Source organism: Bidens hawaiensis, unplaced genomic scaffold (assembly GCF_021521415.1).
Source record: "Bidens hawaiensis isolate Kalapana, Puna unplaced genomic scaffold, B.hawaiensis_p1.1 tig00027056_1, whole genome shotgun sequence".
In the NCBI taxonomy this organism is placed as follows: Eukaryota; Viridiplantae; Streptophyta; class Magnoliopsida; order Asterales; family Asteraceae; genus Bidens; species Bidens hawaiensis.
The window spans coordinates 5,744-28,661 of NW_027494355.1; the positions used below are offsets into that span (position 1 = coordinate 5,744).

General features: G+C 35.8%; 1 protein-coding gene and 2 pseudogenes across 2 annotated transcripts; 2 read left to right on the forward strand and 1 right to left on the reverse strand.

Annotated features, from left to right (window-relative positions):
- The first annotated feature begins 5,210 nt into the window (after positions 1 to 5,210).
- LOC143574526 (oligopeptide transporter 3-like) lies at positions 5,211 to 9,712 on the forward strand (annotated as a pseudogene). Its single transcript, XR_013142612.1, has 6 exons — positions 5,211 to 5,762; positions 6,843 to 6,940; positions 7,761 to 8,330; positions 8,441 to 8,696; positions 8,865 to 9,048; positions 9,133 to 9,712. The product of XR_013142612.1 is annotated as an oligopeptide transporter 3-like (transcript).
- Positions 9,713 to 9,718: 6 nt separating this feature from the next.
- LOC143574528 (pentatricopeptide repeat-containing protein At5g66520 pseudogene) lies at positions 9,719 to 11,736 on the reverse strand (annotated as a pseudogene).
- A 1,870-nt stretch (positions 11,737 to 13,606) lies between these two features.
- Positions 13,607 to 19,786, forward strand: LOC143574524 (uncharacterized). Its single transcript, XM_077059122.1, has 11 exons — positions 13,607 to 13,739; positions 14,607 to 15,802; positions 17,080 to 17,264; positions 17,337 to 17,397; positions 17,888 to 17,986; positions 18,076 to 18,176; positions 18,663 to 18,776; positions 18,879 to 18,946; positions 19,029 to 19,139; positions 19,219 to 19,450; positions 19,524 to 19,786. Exons 2-11 carry the CDS (start codon positions 14,614 to 14,616, stop codon positions 19,632 to 19,634), a joined length of 2,271 nt encoding a protein of 756 aa, XP_076915237.1. The 5' UTR covers positions 13,607 to 13,739; positions 14,607 to 14,613; the 3' UTR covers positions 19,635 to 19,786.
- The last annotated feature ends 3,132 nt before the right edge of the window (positions 19,787 to 22,918 follow it).

Below are 22,918 nucleotides of genomic sequence, written 5' to 3' on the forward strand. Positions count from 1 at the left end.
AAAATGCTGAATACTTTCTGTTACTCTGTATGATTGTGTGATTGAATATGCTTCAATGTGAATCAATGTCTGGTCCGTAACTGTGTACGTTATGATGTATTTATAGTGCTAGGGTTTCCACTGATTGAGCTGAGACCAAATTAGGGTTTTGTTGGCCTCCTCCAATCGATTTGCGCCACGTGTCCCTGGAGACACCTGGTGCTTTTTCATTGGTTATGATCACGTGGTAACCCATGAGTCATGCTGAGCTGTCCACCTTTCATTTAGCAGCTGTCAACATCAGCATATCCTTATTCCTTAAAAAGATGCCTTCTGGAAGGTTGTCTGACGTGCACAATCAAGGTTGCCCTAATCCTGATTTGGATAAGGACGAGGTTGATTATGTGCACGTGTGATATGCGCCCCTCCTGAGGATGCGCGAGGTCTTCTCTTTATTCTCACGCGCAGATATTTCATGCGCAGATGTGATATGCACGAGCATGTGATATGCGCCGCGCGCTGGTGCGCCGCGCGCATATGTGATGCGCGAGCATATGTGTGCCTGGGCAGATGTGATATGCACGAGCATGTGATATGCGCCGCGCGCATATGTGTGCCTGGGCATATGATGCCTGAGCATGTTTTGTATGCGCCATGCGCATAGGTTTTGGCTTTGTGCCTTCATAATGTGTTTATCTTGTGGGTTGACCCGCCTTGCTCGGTGTTGAGGCGGGTACATACCTCTTCACCTATAAATACAAGAATTTGCATCCATCTTCACTAGGGTGGGTGCCACCCCCCCCCCCCCCCCTTCTCTAAACTTATATTATCTCTCTTGTGCTTTACACACTTGTTTGCACAGAGTAATTACCATGATGATAGTCGTTTATGTGCTAGAAACGCCTCTCCCCATAAACCACCACCACAATGTATATTTCTCTCATGTGTTTCTATATTTGACGATCTGAGTAATTACCATGATGATAGTCGTTTATGTGCTAGAAACGCCTCTCCCCATAAACCACCACCACAATGTATATTTCTCTCATGTGTTTCTATATTTGACGATCTGGAGAAGATGGGATGTGGTTGTATGCATCTTCATATCTAAAGAACATTGACCCAGATCCGACCCGGATAGATTGAAAGGATGTGTACTTGTTGTGCGCGAGCTTCCGCGCACTTGATAGCACAAAGTGCGCACTCATACACGAAGAGACTCCCAGCCTCGTCGAGCGTAAATCCTACACACCCGCCATGGCTGCGTTTGACGCACGTGGAACACACAATCAAAAACTCGCCCCCTGCCCTCCACATATTTAGCAACGGCTAGGCTCTGCCAAGTAAACAAAAAACAAGTCTCTCTGCTGCACATACAAGAACTAGTCAGACCGAACCCAAACCGAACGAACCAATAAAATAAAGATTCTTACGTTTTGAGCCCTCCTTTGTCGTGTCGTCTCCCTCACGGTCAGCACACCGTTAACCGCCCGAAACAACTCGCTCCTATATAAAACAAAAAAGAACACGCCTGTTATATATAATAAAATACAAAATTGTCTCAAAAGTTTCTCTAACTTTCCGACTGCATTAAGGACAACACCATGGTAAAACGCAAGAGCATATAGCCATGCGTCGGAGTGAGCCGAAATCTCACTATGCCAACCGAGTCTTTCCTTAGTTGCAAAGCACATCCCAGCAATCAGGTGGGGCAAAATCTTAGTGGGACGACAAACATTCCAAGTGCGATCCAGGAGTCCATAAAGACATAGATTATCTCTGACTTCCTTTGTAAATTAAAATGAATCTACAACTGCTAGTCTCTAACACAACGTTTAGCAAACAAATAACTAATACTATTTTAGATTCTAGTAACCAAGAACTTCTTCAAATTTGGGTAAATAATTATTAGGGTTAGTAATGTAATAATAATAATAATTAACAGGGTTATAGTGGAGAGATAAATGAACTACGTACCTGTCGTTAAAGCACGAATCAGTCCTTTCCGGCAGCCATCATAATCTGCGAAGATCTCAGCAGGTGTTGTGGGCTATTAGCGGCGTTTTCCATTAGCAATCCCCTCTTTCTTTCTTTCTTAATTTTCTTTCTTTTCTTGCAACTGGTTCCTCCGAAGAAAAAATATAAAGAGTTTGAAAAAATTGCAGGTTTGTGTGTGTGTTGTGGAGAAGATGATCGTTGAGCGGGAAAATAGGAGGGTGGGTCTTTAGTGGTTTGATTTGACTTTATTTAATGAGAATCCGTCCTTTGGTTTTCTTCTCACTCAATTGAAGTCATATTATTTTGAACCCAACGTCATATCAATGAAAACATTTTCTTATCCTCAAACATATAATATAAATAAAAACTAATAATAATTTGTGACTCGGTTAAACCGACCGAACATGTTTGTCGGTTCAATCACAAACCGACCCACCCCATTTTGACCTATCGAGGGTTTTTCGGTAGTATCATGTGATTTTATTATACCCACCCTTAAGAGCTCTCGGATCCCAACCAACGTTTTGACTAGTAAGCATTTCTATACATGCTTCTTCTGGAATGGACTTAGGCTAGCTCCCAACTACTTAGGAGCCCACGTAACGTTTATCCTCACAAAAAAATTTAAAAAAAATAGCGTGTTTGTATAGTTCTTGGTGGTATGTAACTTTATAACTACCTTCAAAAATAAACTAGCATGCATGACCATAAATTATCAATGTTATTTGCTTTCTAGAATCATTTAATTGTTTCATAATCGTTAGTTATTGTATGTAAGACTTGGTTTCTGTTTGTTTTAGCTTTAAATAATTGTGTTCATAATCTAGTAAATGTCTAAAAAGTTTACTTATGTTATCACTTCTATAGAGACTATAGATTTGTATAGTGTCATCATGTAACTGAATTGTTATAAAACATTGCAGATTATTACGGCATCATCAAGATTCATTCTACTCTGGAGAATCTTCGTTGATTATGTAATATCACTCTGACTAGTCAACCCATCTTGTAGTGTGACAAGCTTGGTGCCACGTACCTTGTAGCTAATCCACTTTTTCATAGGCACACCAAACATTTAGAGATTATTTACACTTTATTTGAGACATGATTGATGCTCAAATTATGTGTTCTAGCTACATTCCCACTAGTCTTCAAATTACTAGCATGATGACTAGAGATTATCCTTCACACGATGCTACGTTGAACACCACGTCCAACTTATGTGGACGTATTAACCACTTAGTAGCATTGTCGATTATTATTGTTGCAATTCATCATATATCAGTCAATAACTTGATGATTTAGTGGTATGATGATTGTCCCGTGCAAAATTAAGTGACGTGGGTTCAAATTCTTGCAAATGCAAGGTTAGATGGTATTTAAGTGTAAAGATTGTTGTTTTAAAAAAATTCCATATATCAAATATTGTTGTTATTTGGTGTGTTGTTTACCTATCTATATTGTATTCTTGTAACCCCTTTTTAAATATTGAGGCACATTTCATTAGTCAAAAACATGCAAGTTTAGTTTTTAAATTCAAATTTAGTTTTAAGTGTAATGTATTAACATATAAAATTTGATTTGTAGAAGTTTTTGGAGATTTATATCATAATGCTACACATTAGACCATGTTTAGTCAAAATGTCTACCCTTGGACATTTGCATCATGTGGCATCCCTGTTAGTAATGAAGAGTTTTATAAAAAGTGATGTAATAGCAAAATACCACAGCTCTCTTGCAATAATTACATATATTCTCCTTTCTCTCCTCTCCAAACTCACAATTTTATTAAAACTCGAGCAGAACTCGCGTTTTGTACAAAACGCGCTTCGAGAACGCCAAAGGAAAAAAGTCGGGGGAACAGTGTACGGATGGTCTTAAATAAACACAAATAAATGACACCAAATAGAACATTGATAATTGAACTTTGTTACCTTTTACTATTTTTGGATTATATTATCGGGTCATGTTTGTTTATCACTTAATTATTCATTTACATGTGTTAAGAGAAAAAAATAAAATATTGTTTTAGTTTTAGTATTATATTTTCAATTTTTTTATAGATGCATAAACACAAATAACCCAACTTGAACTTGAATTATCCGAATCCAAAAAATCGTTAGGGATTTGGGTTTGGTTTCGGGTTTAGATTTAAAACTTTGAAACCCGAATCACGAATAAACCTGAAACCCGAAAACCTCTATAGTATTTAAAATTTAATTTATTTCTATTAGTGTATTGTACGCTATTACCAAGATTTCAACCAGCTAATCTATTTGAATCAATTAATGGGACATCGATTATTTTCTAGATGCATCTTTTTTTTGAACGGCAAACGAAAATATTACTATATAACAACTAAATTACAACGCAACTAGCAAGTTGCTAGTATCACCAATTACAACAAAAATCCACCCAAGTACACTCCTCACGAACCAAAGCTACCCGCACCCCCCAACTATATTAAAAGTTAAAACTACACCAATTTTCCCATGTTAATGTCACATCTAGATACATCTTAATATGAAAAAATATGTTAGTAATAAGATATGCAAAGAATTTACTCCTTTTGCTCATGAAAATTGCGTGATTAACACTAGCTTCACACGTGGGTGATCTACGTGTCAGTGGACCTGGCAGAAAAATCACACGTAGATTGAAAGACATTGGGCCCATGCGGACACGTAGGAAATCTTTTTAAAAATGTTTGGTACGAGAGTGTGTAGACTTGTGATATTCACAACCCTTTGAAAGTAACTACACATTCCCATTTCCCACCCACATTAATATTTCTTTAGTTAAAAAATTAATTTCCTGTTGACTTTTATATCAACTAATTTTATAGTACAATTTTACTCCAGTATTTTCTCCATTAAACTTTTTTAAATAAGTAAAAAATTAATATAAAAACACCAAAACTTCGAATATTAATCATGCACACAAACTAAATATATATGACTAAAACATAACTTTAATTTCAAAAAAACAAAAAATTAACCATTTTAACCAGCAAACACGAGTCTGTTAACTCGTAATTGCATGTAGTTTTTGAATCGTACAAACAAAATATTTGATTTTCAATTCATTAATACAAAAGTCTTGATTCTATTTTTTTTATAAATGTAATTATGTCAAAAAAAAATATATCAAGAAAGTGGAATATTAATTTAATTAATTCCATAATTTAAAAACTAAAAGCTTTCCTTTATCCCTCCTATAAAAACACTAGTCCATCACACTCCATAACATAGTATTCAACAAAGTGAGTGAGTGTCAGTATACAATAATATAATAATAATATTATTATTAATGGCCACTAAGAACGACACCGGCGAGAAACAACCACCCACCGAGTGCACGGTGGAGGAGGTGGCATTGGTGGTGCCGGAAACCGACGACACGTCACTACCGGTGTTGACATTCCGAGCATGGACACTGGGTGTGGGCTCATGCATAATATTAATATTCCTCAACACTTTCTTCACATACCGAACCCAGCCCTTAACCATATCGGCTATTCTCATGCAAATTACTGTTTTGCCCATCGGGAAGTTTATGGCGTCCACGTTGCCGACCAAGGAGTATAAGTTGTTGGGTCGGAGTTTCAATTTGAACCCGGGTCCGTTTAATATGAAAGAGCATGTTATTATCACGGTTTTGCTAATTGTGGCGTGTCGTACGGTGGCGGTGACGCGTACTCGATTGGAGCCATTGTGGTTATGAAAACTTTTTATAGACAGAGTTTGAGCTTTCTTTGTGCTTTGATTATTGTGTTAACTACTCAGGTTAGTGTTAGTTAAATTAAATTGGGTGGTGTTTAACATATTAATATCATTACTATATATAATGCATCAAAGAGGGTCAAATTAAGACGTCATCTTTAAATAATTTACAAGAATTAACGCATTATGTACAAGACTAATTAAGGACAAAAATGTAATTGTAACATAAAAATCTCACGTGCATTTTCAATTCTTCAAAATACTTACAAGTTTCATCTTATAATTTTGTTCCTTTGTCTTTTATTTATATATTATTTTATTTTCACTTTTAACCCAATTACCCCCACGATTTTAAAACGATCATAACTTTTTCGTACGTTAATATTTTTTAAAATAAATGGCATCATAAAAACGAGCATTTTATTATCTTTAATTTGAGTATGATATTGCTATAGTTTTCGAAGTAAAAAAAAATATGCAAAAGTGTTTGCGGTTTGCTTTTGATGGTTTTAAATTAAACCATGAGCCAACTTTACCAATTTTTTGTTGTCGTCGAAAACCGAAACTAAACTGTTTCTAATTAAACCCAACTAAACAGAACCATTACCAACGATTAGGTTCCGATATAGTTTGTACTTCGAATAAAAAATTTGAGTTTAAAATTTAAAATAAGAATTATAAATCTGCATATACATTCACTTCAAACTAAACATCAACTAATACGTTATTAAGAGAATCATACTATGAACAAAGATAACTTTGGTGACATAAATAATAAACTTTATTAGAATAAATAGAATGCGAAATCATAACAAGAACAAAGATTATAAAAAAACCATACTGAAAATTTGGTTAAATTAAAGTTGTGATAGACGAGTTTGCTAATATTAAATAAAACTTCGGTTAACTATATTTTAACTATGTCTAATATATATTATATCTAATGCTAAATAAGTAAATAATTAACATTTTAATATGTATGGTCAGCTCCGGTTTCAACCGTGAACAGTTTTAAACAAAATAACGAACACCCAAAAATTTGTTATATGATTATAAAAGTATGTGTTTCCGGTTTCCCGCTGCATCGCGCTCTCACTCTTCTAGTTATTATTAATATAGTGTTAATTTGTTTGTGTATGGCAGGTATTGGGGTATGGATGGGCTGGGATGTTGAGAAGGTACTTGGTGGATCCGGTGGAGATGTGGTGGCCTTCAAACCTTGCTCAAGTTTCTCTCTTTAGGTTTGTCTGCATGGTCTCTCTTTTCGGTTTTGGGCGGGTATACGGGTCGGGTTGGTGGGTCGAACCCGGACATGGCACGAACCGAAAATCACGTCATACTCATACACGACGATGTGTTCACGGGTTGACACGGATTAAACCCGAAGAAATTTATTTCATTTTTGTTTGCATGTTGATGCTTTAAAGTTGCGCATGACGATGTATTCATGGTTGGCACGAACACAAACCATTTAGAAAAACGTGTCAAACATGTTTAGACAAAACCTAAACTCATAAATTTATTGTTAGATTTATATCATATAAGGCTGTGTGTAGTGGGCGACAATGGGCGATTTTGGCTTGGAAACCCCCCCCCCCCCCGACGACAAATGGGGCGGGGGGGGGGGTAAGTTTTTATCGTTGTTTGTGTGTTTGTTATTATTATTATTATATTGTGTGTGTGTACACCCTTAAAACAAAACCTATACTTTGCTGACTGGGCGCCACAAAACGTCTCATTTTGTAACCTCTTCAGCCCCTTCACTACACCCTAAGAAAGTCACTTTCGTGTTCTTCATATATTTATTACTTATTTCATGTGTCATATATTCGTTTTCGTCATCAAATAAAGGGAATTTTGAACTCATCAAAAAGTTATAAAGCAAAGTTTTATAATTTGTGTATGTTACTTATGAGATAATGCAATCTTCTTTTAAACGGAGGTTTTTAAAGGCTCGATGGCAAATGTTTTCACTTTAATTTTTTAAATTCTAAGTTGGTTGTTATCTTAGATAGTGGGTGTAATATTTAAACTAACATGGCTAACTTATTTTGATTTCAGAGCATTACATGAAAAGGAAACAAAAGCACAAGGCATGACAAGAATGCGGTTCTTCATAATATTCCTGCTTATAAGTTTCGCATATTATGCACTTCCGGGCTATCTTTTCCCAATCTTGACATTCTTCTCATGGGTTTGTTGGGCTTGGCCCAACAGCATAACCGCCCAGCAAATCGGGTCGGGCTACCAAGGTCTAGGCCTAGGTGCATTCACTCTCGATTGGGCCGGGATTTCAGCCTACCACGGTAGCCCATTAGTCACACCTTGGACTACTCTTGTCAATGTTGGAGTCGGCTTTATCATGTTCATTTACATAATTGTCCCCCTTTGTTACTGGAAATACAACACTTTCGACGCCCAAAAATTCCCGATTTTCTCAAAAAAACTGTTCACCCACTCCGGTCACGTGTATGACACCACCCGAATCTTGACCCCTCAGTTTGACTTGAATGAAGCCGCTTATGAAAGTTACAGCAAACTCTATTTAAGTCCCATATTTGCACTTTCCATTGGATCAGGGTTAGCAAGGTTCACCGCAACCCTAACCCATGTCGCCTTATTTCATGGCGGGTAATTATTCTACTTTCTTTTACCACTAAAGGTTATTTGTTTAAAAGTACCGTTTACAAAACTTACTGAAAAATAATATCTTATTTTCTTTACTGGATTTTATCATGTAGGGATATATGGAAGCAAAGTAAGTCTGCGGTGAAGAACATGAAAATCGACATTCATGCCAAACTCATGAAGAGTTATGAACAAGTGCCACAATGGTGGTATCTCTTGTTATTGATCGGGAGCATCGTGTTGTCTTTGATTATGTGTTTTGTATATAAGGAATTTGTGCAACTTCCATGGTGGGGTTTTCTCTTTGCTTTCGCACTCGCGTTTATTGTTACACTCCCCATTGGTGTCATTCAAGCTACTACCAACCAGGTACCATTAAACGTTTAAATAAGTAACGCGTTTAGCCTAAGTAGGCGAGCTTGGGGCTTTATCAAAGTTTTATAATGTTGGGGATTTTAATCAAGTTTTTTTAACAAGGGTGGAGGGTTTATACAAAAATTTGAAGGTTTAAAAATAATGGGTTGTTTTATAATGCAGCAACCGGGATATGACATCATAGCCCAGTTCATATTCGGTTACGTTTTACCCGGAAAGCCCATAGCTAGCTTGCTTTTCAAGATCTACGGGCGAATCAGCACCGTTCATGCTCTTGATTTCTTATCCGACCTGAAACTCAGGGCACTACATGAAGATCCCACCTCGGTGCATGTTCACAGCACAGGTTTGTTTGTTTTGTTAATGTTAAACCATTTATAACAAATTCATTTTGGTCAATACACTAATGTACATGTGTATACATTGTCAGCTTGTTGGAACTCTAGTTGCTGGGACGGTTAACCTCGCGGTGTCATGGTGGATGTTGGAGAATATTGAAAACATGTGTGACATCGACGGGCTTCACCCCGAGAGCCCGTGGACATGCCCCAAATACAAGGTCACATTTGGCCCGGGCGGTTTGTACCGAAACCTCGTATGGTTGTTTCTAATCGGTGCAATTTTACCGGTTCCAGTATGGATACTGAGCAAGAAGTTCCCAGAAAAGAAATGGATCCTGTTGATTAACATACCCGTTATATCGTACGGTTCCGCCGGAATGCCGCCTGCAACGCCGACTAATATTGCCAGCTGGCTTGTCACCGGGATGATATTTAACTACTTTGTGTTTAACTACAGGAAACAATGGTGGCAGAAGTATAATTATGTCTTGGTGGCTGCACTTGATGTAGGGACCGCGTTTATGGGGGTGCTACTGTTTTTAGCTCTGCAAAACGAGGGTGTCGACTTGAAGTGGTGGGGGGCAAAACCCGATCACTGTCCTTTGGCTACATGTCCCATGGCCCCCGGGATTAATGTCACAGGCTGCCCCATTTTCTAGACCCGCTATCGAGTATACTAAAAGAAGACAGAATTTGTTTAATTTGAGTTTATTTGTGTTTTTTTGATTTCTTAATGAATGCATATTATTATGTTTGAACAATTGAATCTTATTATTATTATTTTACAAATAAGCAACATGAATGATTACATTACCAAAAATCTTTGCAAGAACAGACACCATTTTTGAAGCAATGAAACCGGTTCCTATCTCTTACAACTATCTCTCTATCAACAATCTCCGAAATCATCTTCAAAGCAACATGACAATCTTCACAAACACGAAGATTCTTAACGATCCTAATCGGTGTCCCATCCCGAGTATTAATCAAACCGAACACAACCGCCAACTTCTCACTATGTCTTAACACAAACTTAATCTTTTCATTCTCTTCAATATCAAGAACAATAACAGAAGTATTAGGCACATAACCTCTTACCCTCATTTGTTCTAACAACTTTTCCCACCTTTCTTTTATCGCTTCGGTTTGCGGGTGCGACTCGTCTCCTGCCACAAACTCGTGGACCACATCGTCTATGGAAATCGAACTCGACCCAGGTGTCTTCTTCACCCCTTTCTCTCTCATCAACTTTCTCACTCTGGTAACGTCTTCCCACCGTTTAGCTTCCGCGTAAATGTTGGATAACACGATATAATATCCATCGTTAAGCGGATCCAATTCAAGAAGGTGTTTAATCGCTTCTTCTGCTAGTTCTACATTCTTGTAAACCCCACACCCGCCAAGAAGCGCTCCCCACACGACGCCGTTTGGTCTAATATGCATCGTATTTATAAACTCACGGGCTTTGTTTAGTAGCCCGGCCCGACTTAAAAGATCAACCATACAACCGTAATGCTCGATTTGTGGAACAATGTTGTAATCTTTACTCATGCTAGTGAAATATTGGTAACCGGTGCGCACCATACCCATGTGGCTACACGCGTGTAAGAGCCCAATAAACGTTACCGCGTTCGGTTTAATCCGTGAATCAATCATTTTGGAATATAATGCCAATGCTTCTTCTCCTTTTCCATTAACGGCTAACCCTTGGATCATAACCGACCACGATACAACCGTTCGATGCTCCATGTTTTCGAAAACATTACACGCGGATTCCACACATCCGCATTTGATGTACATGTGCAACAGCGTGTTACACACATGAACGTTTCGTTTAAACCCGCTTCGGTCTGAAAACTCATGAATCCTTTTCCCTAAATCAAGCGCACAAAGATCCGCACACGCTGCAAGAACCGCCACCACGGTAACCTCGTTTGGACACACGTTTTCCTCCTCCATTTTATTAAAAACATCAATCGCCTCTTTCGGTTTTCCATTCTGAACAAAGCCCATGATCATAGCGGTCCACGACCTCACATTTCGTCCCGGCATTTTACCAAACAGCCCGTACGCCTCGTCCACATTCCCCCTTTTGATCAAATCCTTAATCATTATGTTCCACGTGACAACGTCTCGGTCAGGCATTTTATCAAACAGTTGGCGTGCATCGTCAAACTCACCCGAAACAACATATAAATGCACCAATCCGTTTTGCAAAAACAAATTGGATTGAAACCCAAGTTTCTCAACAACCCCATGAATCATCCGCCCACCTAAACAAAGCTTTGTACACGCTTTAATTATAAAAGTAATGGTGAACTCGTCTAAACAAACATTATCTTCGTGTAAACGAGTAAATAAACGAACAGCGTTGTAAGGTGAATCACTCTCGGCGAATTGTTTTAAACATGAATTCCATATAACGGTTTCGTGGGTGTGGGAGAGGTTAATGATTGTTCTAGCGTAGTGGAAGCTTGGAGTGAGTGCACAAACAGATGCGACTTGTGGGAGACTGAGGATAGAGATGGGTGTGTTGGTTTTGATGATTTGGGCGTGAACTTGTTTCAGCTCCAATGGTGATTTGAATGTGTACGCGAGGTGGGTGTCGGGTACGGGTACGGGTAATGAAGTGGTGGAAAGTGGGTATAGAGACATTTGACAAAATTGGAGATTGTCCAAGTGAGTTGTTTTGAGTATATCATGCCTTCAAAATCTATATTATATGTAGAGATGGGATTTCTTTATTTATGAATAGGTCAATATGGGTTATGTTTTTATGCATCCATGTGAACTCGCTTATATTCATGTTATAAAAACTAGGATTATATGAACTCATTGATATCCAATAGGTTTTTAGTTTTTACTCATTGTAACATTAAATTAAAACTTTATTTTACAAAATATTTTATAACAAAAAATAAATAAACGGGTCATGGGTTTGATAAAACCCAGATAACTTTAAACTTGAGTTATAACATCTTATATATATGTGAAACTCTTTCATCATCAAACAAAAAATATATTATTAACTTATTTATAATAAATGAAATTAAAATCCAAAAAAATATATAAACATTAGAAAAGAATTATGTTAAACAACCCCGTAATACGGAGGGGATAAAAACTAGTAAATAATATGAAAGGACAAAGATATCTACTATACTGTTGAAGTAATAACCCTTACCGTAAATAATATACGTTCTCATAATTTCTTACTACTAAAATAATTTAAAATTATATTAAATTACATTAAGTTTAATGAGTTTGGTTTCTTTCTTTTTTCAAAGTTTCATGGTAGTTATTATTATTTTTGTGTTTCATTTCAGCTTTAGTTTTCATAAATATGTTTCGTTTTGGCTCAAATTTGTTTTTTTGTTTCGTTTCAACTGGGTTTAACTTTATTCAGTTTTTCTTTTGGTTTTTACAGTTTTTGGTATCGGTTCGGTTTCAGATGTATCGGTTTTAGTTTTTCAGTTTCATTTCGGTTTTTGTTCTAGTTTTATTGGTATTTGGTTTTATTTAGGTTTTGGTTTTGTTTTAGTTTCGTTTCAATTTGTATGTAGTTTGTTTGGTTTTAGTGCCTATTGAAAAATGAAAGAATATGAAGGGTTCAGAAATTAAGTGAAAGGTTCACATGTGTTTCAACTTTCAAGTGGGTTGAAGTCGTTGAAGCTTTATATTTTTTTGGATCTTCATAACTAGTAATAATGAATTCACATTTGGTATAAAGGATTTCAAAAGCTAAGAACGATGTATGTGTTACCCTTCATTTTTCTTCATAGTCTTCAAGTGTGATATTTCAATTTCATTTATAAAAATGATCATTTTAGAAATGTTTTTATTTGATTTGGCTCAAGTCAAAATTGGTCATTTTAAAAGGGTATCGGTTTGGTTCTGGTCAACGAGTCAATATAAAAAGGTAGTGATTTTGTTCGGGTTTCAACGGGTCTTTTTTAAAATTGTATTTATTTGGTTCGGGTCATACGGGTTAATTTTAGAACATATTAATTTGGTTCGGGTTAAAATGAGTCATTCTAAAAAATAATGATTTGATTCAAGTCAAAAAATGTCATTAAAAAAAGGTTTCGATTTGGTTAGGGTTCTTAATGCGCTTTGGACGTGCTTCAGTTTAATAGGGTGCAAAACTTTTCACATTAAATGTAAACACAATTTTCGTAGTCAGTTAGTCACTATGTCTGTTAGATTGGTGTATGAATGTTTATGTAATCAACTTTGTTCTCGGTCCATGAAGAGAAGAAACCCGACTAATTCTTGGATACTTATCGGGAATCTTTCCTGGATGCTTATTTTCTGATTTACTTGCTTTCCAGACCAATGTTAAAAATCACGTTGCGGTCTCAAAAACGTATTAAAAAATAACTTGTCGTTTGAAATCGTATATGTGTTTACCTGATGATTTCTATATTTCGGGTATAATAACCTAGTGGGTCATGAAAGTAACATGTGTGTAACAAAAATAGAAAAAAAGGACCTATATTGTGACACTTGAAGTTGAACACCAACTTTTACATAGTATTGCAAACTAGATGGATTAATAATAACCTTTTACATAAACTCACAACAATAATATTATCATTCATTCATCATATTCATATTCATTCATTCGGCTTCAACTTCACAACCTTTTATTATTATCGATCCAAATTACCTCATTCTCTCCAGATTCAATTTCTGTGTAAGTCTTCCTACATTCAGTCTGTTTCCATGTTATTTATTATTTAATCGCGTGTAATAATTTGAAACCCTGACCCCCAAATTGCATCAACATTTATACGATTTTCTAGGGCTTGATAATTAGGCTAATTATTTTGTATTTGCTACCGGTTTGTGATCGTTTACACCTGTTAAGACTAGATCATTGTGTATGGTAGTTGATTTTGTGTTTGTAATTATGGACCTTGTTGTGTTTTAATGGTAGTAGGTGTTAGGGATTTGGATAATTGTTGTGGATATATGTTAAAATTTTGGTAATTGGATACTCGATTGATTGAAGTTTTTGTGGCAAAAGTCACAGTGATGGAATCAGAGTCTATACAAGGTGTTAGGGTTTGTATGCAAGTTTTATTTGCGTATAGTGTAAAAAGCTCATGTGTTCATAGTAGCAAATGTTGGAATTGAAGTTTCTTATATGCAGTGTGAAATTTCATGTGTTTTTTAATATAAAAAACATGTTTTTTTTTAAAATGTCGCATTTTGATCCGAGCTGACGACAATCCAGTGTTCCAACTCACGTTTTCTTAAAATAAACGCGATTTTTACGCAGTAAGTTCCGGCAAATCTCCATTGGTGGTTACTGATCTGCCTTTTTAGGGGAGGAATATACACAAATGGGAAATGCATTATATCATCTAGGATATGATTTCGGTTTTGGAAATATTTGCTTCATTAGCTAGCTCATTATGTAGCTTCATTTGGTTTGTGATTGATTGTATGATTTGTTCGTTTTTTCTATCATTAACTCATCTTTTTAGTGTTCATTTTACAGGATCAATATGAGTGGTACACCTAATAAGCGTGCATCTTTTTAGTGTTCATTTTACAGGATCAATATGAGTGGTACACCTAATAAGCGTGCACACGAGGAAACAGGAGGTCATTCCTCCATTTCAAGGTATTCCCATCCTCCGGATGATTCTGGATCATACTCTGGAATCGGTGGTTCAAGCTCCAAACTACCAAATCCATCAGGTCCAAGTGATTACCACACGTCCTTTGATATCGGGCAGGATTCGCGTATGCCTAAAGTCCCCCGAACCGAACCGGATACTAGAAGACCACCATTACTTCCAACATCAATGTCCCGAAGGCTACCGTCAGCCGTAAATGATTCTCAAACCGATCATGCTGTTGAAGAAAGGGATAATAGCATCAGAGATATGAAAGCTGAAACCCGTGATGTGAATGCAGAATCAAAAGATTTGTATCAAGGTGCTAAGGTTGAGAAAGATGTTAGGTATACAACTCGAGTTGATGATCATAAAGACACAAAGTATGATAGAAACGTTTATTCTGGGTATAGAAGTGAAGTGAAGACAGATAATGTAATCAAGGAATCAAAAGAGCATCACAGAGCATGGAAGTATCCTGATACAACTACTGGAAACATGGATTCGTGGCATGGGTCCCGCAGTAATGTTCATGAAGGTTCGAATGCAGAAGTTAAGGATTATAATGCTGAGGTTCACGAGACGGTTTCTGAGAACAAGGTTGACTTGAAAGGCGATGACTTTGCCAAAGATCGGGATAGGAAACGAAAAGATGTGAAACATCGGGAATGGGGCGATGATAATAATAATAAAGATAGAACCGAAGGTATGAAAGATCCAACAAAGGAAGAAAGAAAAGATGTACAAGTAAAAGACAAAGATAAAGTGAAAGATCATGTTAAGAGGGATTCATGGGTTGTAAACGAGAAAGAGGGCCCACAACATGTGAAGGATGATGCTGACGTGTCATCATCGAGAGGTGTGGATCTTGGAAAACAGAAGAGTATGGAAAACTGGAAGGATCCAGATAAGGAATCTAAAGAAAGGGGGATTGAGAAAGATGCTGATGTAGAAGGTGGTGCTGACGTGGAAGGTGGCGCTGATGTGGAAGGGAGTGCTGACAGGGAGAGAGAAGGTTTCAGTTATGGTGTTCAACAGAGGAAACGGATGCTTCGGCCTCGAGGTAGTCCACAGGTTGCAAACCGTGATCCTCGGTTTAGATCTCGGCCTCAAGACAACGACGGGTATGCTTGTTTATATAACTTGGTTGATTAATTATTTTTCAAGTAGCACAATAATTGATTTGATATATGTTTTTGCAGGTCTGCAGGTATGTTTTGTGCTGATTGGTAGTAGCTTCGAGTTATTCATGGTGCACGTATTTCTTTTTTTCTTTTTAACTTGTGCTTCATATTATTTCTTTTTTTCTTTTTAACTTGTGCTTCATATTATTATGTTTGCTCTCACTTTTTTGTCATGGTTTTGGTTTATTTTACTCTTTATATTTCTGGTAAAAATAGTCATGAAACGTACTCCTTATATAAAAAAGATTGCAAAAACTAACCTGAATTAAGACAACACAGAAAGTTTTATCTAAGTTTATATCTTTGGGAAATATGTAGGTTATGTTTCTACTTTGCATATTCATTTTATATCTTGTTTTAGGTGGTAAAAATTAATAACTGTAGAAAATATAACTTAAACTAGCTTGTATTTTATGAGTATAGGGTGTCTCCCTTGTGCGAGGCTAACACATTTGCTTGATTCATTTTAGACGTGTAACAGTAATGATTGATTAATTTAGCGATTTTTAAGGCTTTTAAGTTTTGAGAGAAAAGGTTGACCGCACTAGAAATTAATATTAAGCATTTAGTGTAATGTTCGTTGGCACATTGTAACATAACATCTGGCAAAAACGATATATTTGCTAGCTAGAAATAAGACGATCACCGAGTATAGAAATTAATGGCGGATGATTGTCTCATTGATTTCTAAGGTAGGTTTTTGTCTTATTTCTAGCTAGCAAAATTATTTCTTTTCTTGGGTGATGTTTTCGAGTACCAATGATCGTTACACTAAATATTTTACATTAACTTCTATATTGGTCAGTCTTTTCTCTTATAAGATTTGAAAATCGACAAAACAGTATCAATCATTATCGTTACATGTCTAATAAATTGAATGACGTGACGCGCTTTAAAGGGCATTGCCTTGAAGAAAATAAATTTAAGAATAATTCATTGATTGAAAATAAATCTCTAGTTAGGCGCTCAATTGGTGCTCTTTGAACCACCACATTCTTTGAAATAAAAGTGGAAGTTTTTTAGCAATATTAAGTGGTCTAATATCTATGCATCTCCCATGTTATTTCTTGTTTATATTAGACAATCATTTATTATTATTTCTTCCAAAAGTGGATACTGCTTTTTCACTACTAATCTAGAATCCGACATAAATATTTTAAACCTAGTTTTCTTTGCCTTCTTTTGCAACTCATTTATCGCTTATTATTTGACACACTAAACACAGGGAAAAGTGAAGTGTCAACCATTATATACCGAGTTGGTGAATGCGTGCAAGAATTATTAAATCTATGGAATGAACATAAATCATCGTCATCCAACGTACCTGATAAAACATCTGAAACCTCCAAAAGTTATCCCACTCTTGAAATTCGCATACCCGCTGAACACGTAACCGCTACAAATCGCCAAGTAAGATATTTCATTAAATTATTTAATCTTAAACTTTTTATCCTGATGTTTTGTTGTATGCTGAATTGGCAGGTTAAAGGTGGGCAGTTATGGGGCACAGATGTATACACTCATGACTCTGATCTTGTTGCAGGTATGTTTTTTTTGTATGTGTAGTTTTGTATTTGTGGCTTTTAGGCCTGTAATTGAACCGGGCAAATGATTGAACAAGGGAAATTAAATGAACGTGGTTTTTCTTGTTCACGTTTATTCGCTAAGAAAATCAACTTGTTTGTGTTTGTGTTCGTTTATGTTTGTTTGTTTTAACAGTATAAACGAACGATTCATGAACATAAACAAACATAACTGATTTACTGAGCATAGATGAACAAACATAACTTAGCAAACCAATAAAGGTCAATGCAAACAACGTTTGGGCCTAAAAAGGTATAAAAACTAGACTAAATTGTAATGGGCGTAAAAAATTTAAATACATATCAACAAACGTTAACGGACAAACTTAAACAAACACAAATGAACTTAAATGGTTCTGATTTTGTTGCATGACTTTTTTCTATTTAGTCTTGTATTTGTCGGTTTTATGATACCTGTCACTTATGGCATTTTTTGTTTTCGTTATCTAGTTTTAATGCACACGGGCTACTGCCGCCCAACTGCATCACCGCCGCCACCTGCTATTCAGGAGTTGAGGGCCACTGTCAGAGTCCTCCCACCACAAGACTGTATGTTTATATGCAGCCGACATTTGTTATGTTTTGTTAGAAAATCTTAATTTATATAAACTTAAGTTATATTATTGGTAAATATGTAGGTTATGTTTCTACTTTGAGGAATAATGTTCGTTCTCGTGCATGGGGAGCGGCTATCGATTACGGTTGCAGTTTTCGTGTAGAGCGATGCCACATTGTCAAGGTGAATTTTTTTTAATAAAATGTTGTTACTTATTTTTAGGCTTATAAATGAACCTAAAGAACACGAATGGTTCACAAACGTAAAGGACAAACATTACTGAACGTAGATGACTGAACACCAATGAACATGTTCGCGTTTGCTTATGAACGAACGCGGCATGTGTTCATGTTCGTTCGTTTAACTAAATGAACAGTGAATGTTCATGTTTGTTCGTTTTCCCGTCGACCGGTTCATTGAACATGCGGCTCGTTTACGTGCCTACTTTTTTTGAACAGCAAAATTCAACCTTTACGTTGCACTTGCAAGAATTTGAACCCACAGCCTCACATTTGTTAGAAGGGACGCCATACCCCTAGACGAATAGGGATTACAGCTTATTTATTTTATTCATTTTTATATAGCTTTCTTGGACACTATGGGTTGAGCGGTTGAATTGTTGAACCCGAACACAACCCATATGTTTCATTTATCTTATTTCATTTTCAGAAAGCTGGTGGGACAATTGATCTTGAGCCGTGTCTTACACACACATCAACTGTGGAGCCCACTCTCGCTCCCGTGGTTGTGGAACGCACAATGACCACTAGAGCTGCAGCTTCGGTATCATATCTGTCATTACTTTGACTTGTTTATGTACCTTAATCATATGCTTATAAAAAAGTATACTAATTACATTAATATTATTATAATTTTCTTTCATAGAATGCGCTTCGTCAACAAAGATTCGTGCGTGAAGTTACTTTACAGTACAACCTTTGCAACGAACCTTGGTATGCCCTTTTCTTTCCTTTCTTTCTTTCATTTATTTTCCGTTTACATATTTTATTTATTTATTTTTTTGTGTGTTTGAAGGATTAAATATAGTATAAGTGCGATAGCTGACAAAGGTTTGAAGAAGCCTCTATTTACCTCTGCTAGGTTAAAAAAGGGTGAAGTTTTGTACTTAGAAAGCCCTTCACAAAGGTACCATGTTTGTAACATGTTTTGTTGTAACGTCTTATTAAACCGAATCAATAACATGTTTTGTTGTGTGTGTGTTAAGGTTTGAGCTTTGTTTTAATGGAGAGAAGTTGGTGAAAGCAGGAAATGAAATAGATACAAATGGTGTCGAGAGTGACAACACCACCACCAACATTAATAATAATAACATTAATAATGGTAGTAATAATCATAATAATATGATGGATGTATTCAGATGGTCTTTGTGTAAGAAGCCGCTTCCTCAAATGGTTATGCGGTCCATTGGTATCCCATTGCCACCTGAACATCTAAAGGTGATTAATCTTATGCTGGTCAAAGTTGTTAAATGTTTTGTATGAATGATAAACTAATGGAGTGTTTGGGCAGGTGTTGGAGGAGAATCTTGATTGGGAGGATATCCAATGGTCACAAACTGGTGTTTGGATATCCGGAAAGGAGTATCCGCTTTCTAGGGTCCATTTTCTATCCCCAGTTTAGAATAATTGTTATACTTTTCCTTAAGTTATGTTTACAAATTAGACTTCATATTTTGGAAGATTTTATGTTGTGAAAAGACTTGTTTGTTGTTGGATGGATTTGTAATTTATAACTATCACTTTTTATGGGCATGTTGCGAGATATATCTATTTGTTTTATGTTCGCGTATCATTAGAAAATGTTTTACAGAAGATGTTTTGAAAGTTTTTTATTTGTGTGAAACTTTTGGCTTTTGTAGATACCCAACTTTTTTAGGTGTACCTTATTTTCACCTATGAACTTAACTTTATATATACTATATATAAAATTTGGAAAACAAAGCCTTCTCTGAAAAAGCTACAACTATGTGTTTCAACTTTAAGAAGTCATACACTCATACCTTCTTATGGTATATCAAATGCTCAACTATGTGAAACATATGCAAAATTCATATCGATAGCAGGCATTCCAAGGCTGTGTAAAATTTATATATTGTGTGACACATAGGGGCAAGTATCCCTGATAGCCAAGTCTAGAAGTATGAAAAACATGTGACCAATCATGTTCAAAAATATAAACTCAATTATTAATATTTTACAACAAATCTAATTAACATTGTTTTAAAGAAACAAGTTCATAACCTAAGACTACAAATCAAGTCCAAAACATTAAAATAAGCAAATTCGGCTTATCGAACCTTTGTGCTTATACTCACTCCTCTATTGTGCTTATATATACGACTCCAATGACTTCAGCCAAATCTTTATAATCTGTATTGTATAATAATAATAATAATAATAATAATAATAATAATAATAATAATAATAATAATAATAATAATAAACTCTTATTACATTACACATTAGAAGTTATAAAGCATTTTTTTTAGATTTATAAAACTTAATCAGCAAAAACATATTTATAAAAAGTAAGTATAAATCATGAACTTCAATGAAAACATAAATAAGGGGATGAGGAATTTGGGTTGGTCTACTATATATAAATGACTAAGTAACTACCGGAAGAAGGTTAATAAGTGTTAAGTTTTAATAACGTTTTTTTATAGGTGTCATGTTTGAAAATATACGATGTCACTCGAATTTCGAATACAATATATACATTTAACTTTGTTCCAGCTGGTATCACATGACATAGAAGAATATGACTTAAAAAGTTGATAAAGGGTTGTTAGGTCGTATAATCGCATTAAGCATCGAATATAAAGTAATATGTACAACTAGTTCTTTAATTCTCTACTTAAAATTGATTATGTACTTAATTTTTTTTTAAGAAATTATAATTTACTATAAAACGATTACAATAGAGTGGCAGGCAAACACATATTTTACTTAAATGAACGCTACAAAATCAATATCAAGGAAGGAAACACATATTTTAAGCATTTCTCAACTTAAAAGTCTCTCTCACTGCATGTAATTATCTTCAATGCATTACTTATAACTTTACAAGTGTTTATCTGGTTTTTGCAACTCACTGCATACTACTTTTTACATTTTACTACCTTTGACTTCGTGATCACCTTTGATTTATGTTACCCGGAACGAAACCAGACTACCGGAGCAAGTGAACACAAGGAGAAGAAAGGTTTGGAAAGATGATAGGAGTTTTGGTATATTTCAAATATTTTGATATAATGTTACACATTCCATGAATATTAAGAAGGAAAGTTGATTTCCAATGAGTTAGGGAATTCATTGGTATGAATTACCATTCACTTATTAGCTAACCTAACACGTTTTTAGCATAATTAATTTCATTCCATTTTTTAATCAAATGTGAACCAAAGGGCATGAAGTGTACCACTCTTGGTTATGAAACTAATAAGAGTGAGTTTGACTTATATGAACAACTACTATTTTATGATGTGATGTAGACACTAATGATAAATAATTTATATATTTAATCGAACTGATATGACTTAGTAACCCTTAGGCTGAGGGGTGTGGGGCTTCAACGGGGGCGCTAGAGCAACTGGATAAGGGGGTTGTTGGAGTCCCTGTTGGAGCCCTGGCCCCTGGTGTGGAGGGGCTCCAGCAGGGGCTCCAGCGAAATTTTTATTTTTATTTTTTTATAAATATATTCAAACAACGTATTATTAAAAAAATTCATAAATTATTAAAAAAACACACATTAATTAAAAAAAACACATTAATATCTAAAATTCAAATTACAAAAAAAAACATACTAAAAATTAAACAAACAATAATACTTAATAATAACACTAATCTAATACAAGATCATCGGGTCGCCTCGCCCACAAATGTTCAACCAACTCATGTCGAAGATTCCCGTGTATCTCACGGCTCTTGATATTTGCTATGTTATGAAATCTTTGTTGATCACTGATTGTGGACGGTTGTGGCGGAATGTCACCTTGGTAGTTTTGGCAGATAGCTTTGCCCTCGTCTTCTAACGTCATGTTGTGTAGGATCAGACACGTGTAGACGACGTCCATTATCCTCTCCCGAGTCCAATAACGTATCGGGTTCGCCAGCACATAATATTGTTTTTTCAGAACTCCAAAAGCTCTTTCAATATCTTTTCTAGCAGACTCTTGCTTCTTCGTAAAATACTTCCGTTTATCGGCGATTGGATCTGTAAAAGCTTGAACTAACAAAGCCCATTCGTTGTAAATAACATCGACCAGATAGTACCCGTACTTGAAGAGTTCTCCATTTGCAACAAAAGATTAAGGTGGTTCAACCCCGTCGATAAAGTCGTTGATCAAATGTGACTGATCGATAACATTAAGGTCGTTATTTGACCCAACAACACCAAAAAAAGCATGCCAAAACCAAAGATCATGTGACACCGCCGCCTCAAGTATAAGGGTCGGCTCTTCATGATCACCACGGTGGAACTGACCTCGCCAGGCCGCTGGACACATAGTCCATCCAACATGCGTACAATCGATGCTACCTAGCATCCCAGGAAAACCATGTTTTTCTGTGTGAACCTCATATATGCGTTGGATGTCATACATTGTAAGTTTACGCAGATATCTCCGAGAGTAAATCGATATGACTCCTACGTATATAAAATAATCTATAAACATATAATATATATTAAAAAATGTAATAAATATTTAATAAAAACTAAATTTAATGTTTTTTACCTTGGCAGAAAAAATGAAGGGATTCACGTGCAACCCTATTCGACATCTGTAAATACTCATCCAAAGCGTCCGACGAAATGCCGTACGCTAATTGACAGATAGCAGCCGTGCATTTTTGAAGAGAGGTAAAACCAGGGAGACTCCTAGCATCCTCCCTTTGTTGAAAAAA

Bases quoted from the DNA above. Each gene is read 5' to 3' on its own strand.
- LOC143574524 (XM_077059122.1), top strand. From the start codon at position 14,614: ATGAGTGGTACACCTAATAAGCGTGCACACGAGGAAACAGGAGGTCAT. The intron at 15,803-17,079 runs GTTTATATAACT...CACTAAACACAG, and splicing joins AGACAACGACGGGTATGCTT to GGAAAAGTGAAGTGTCAACC. The intron at 18,947-19,028 runs GTATGCCCTTTT...GTGTGTTTGAAG, and splicing joins AACCTTTGCAACGAACCTTG to GATTAAATATAGTATAAGTG.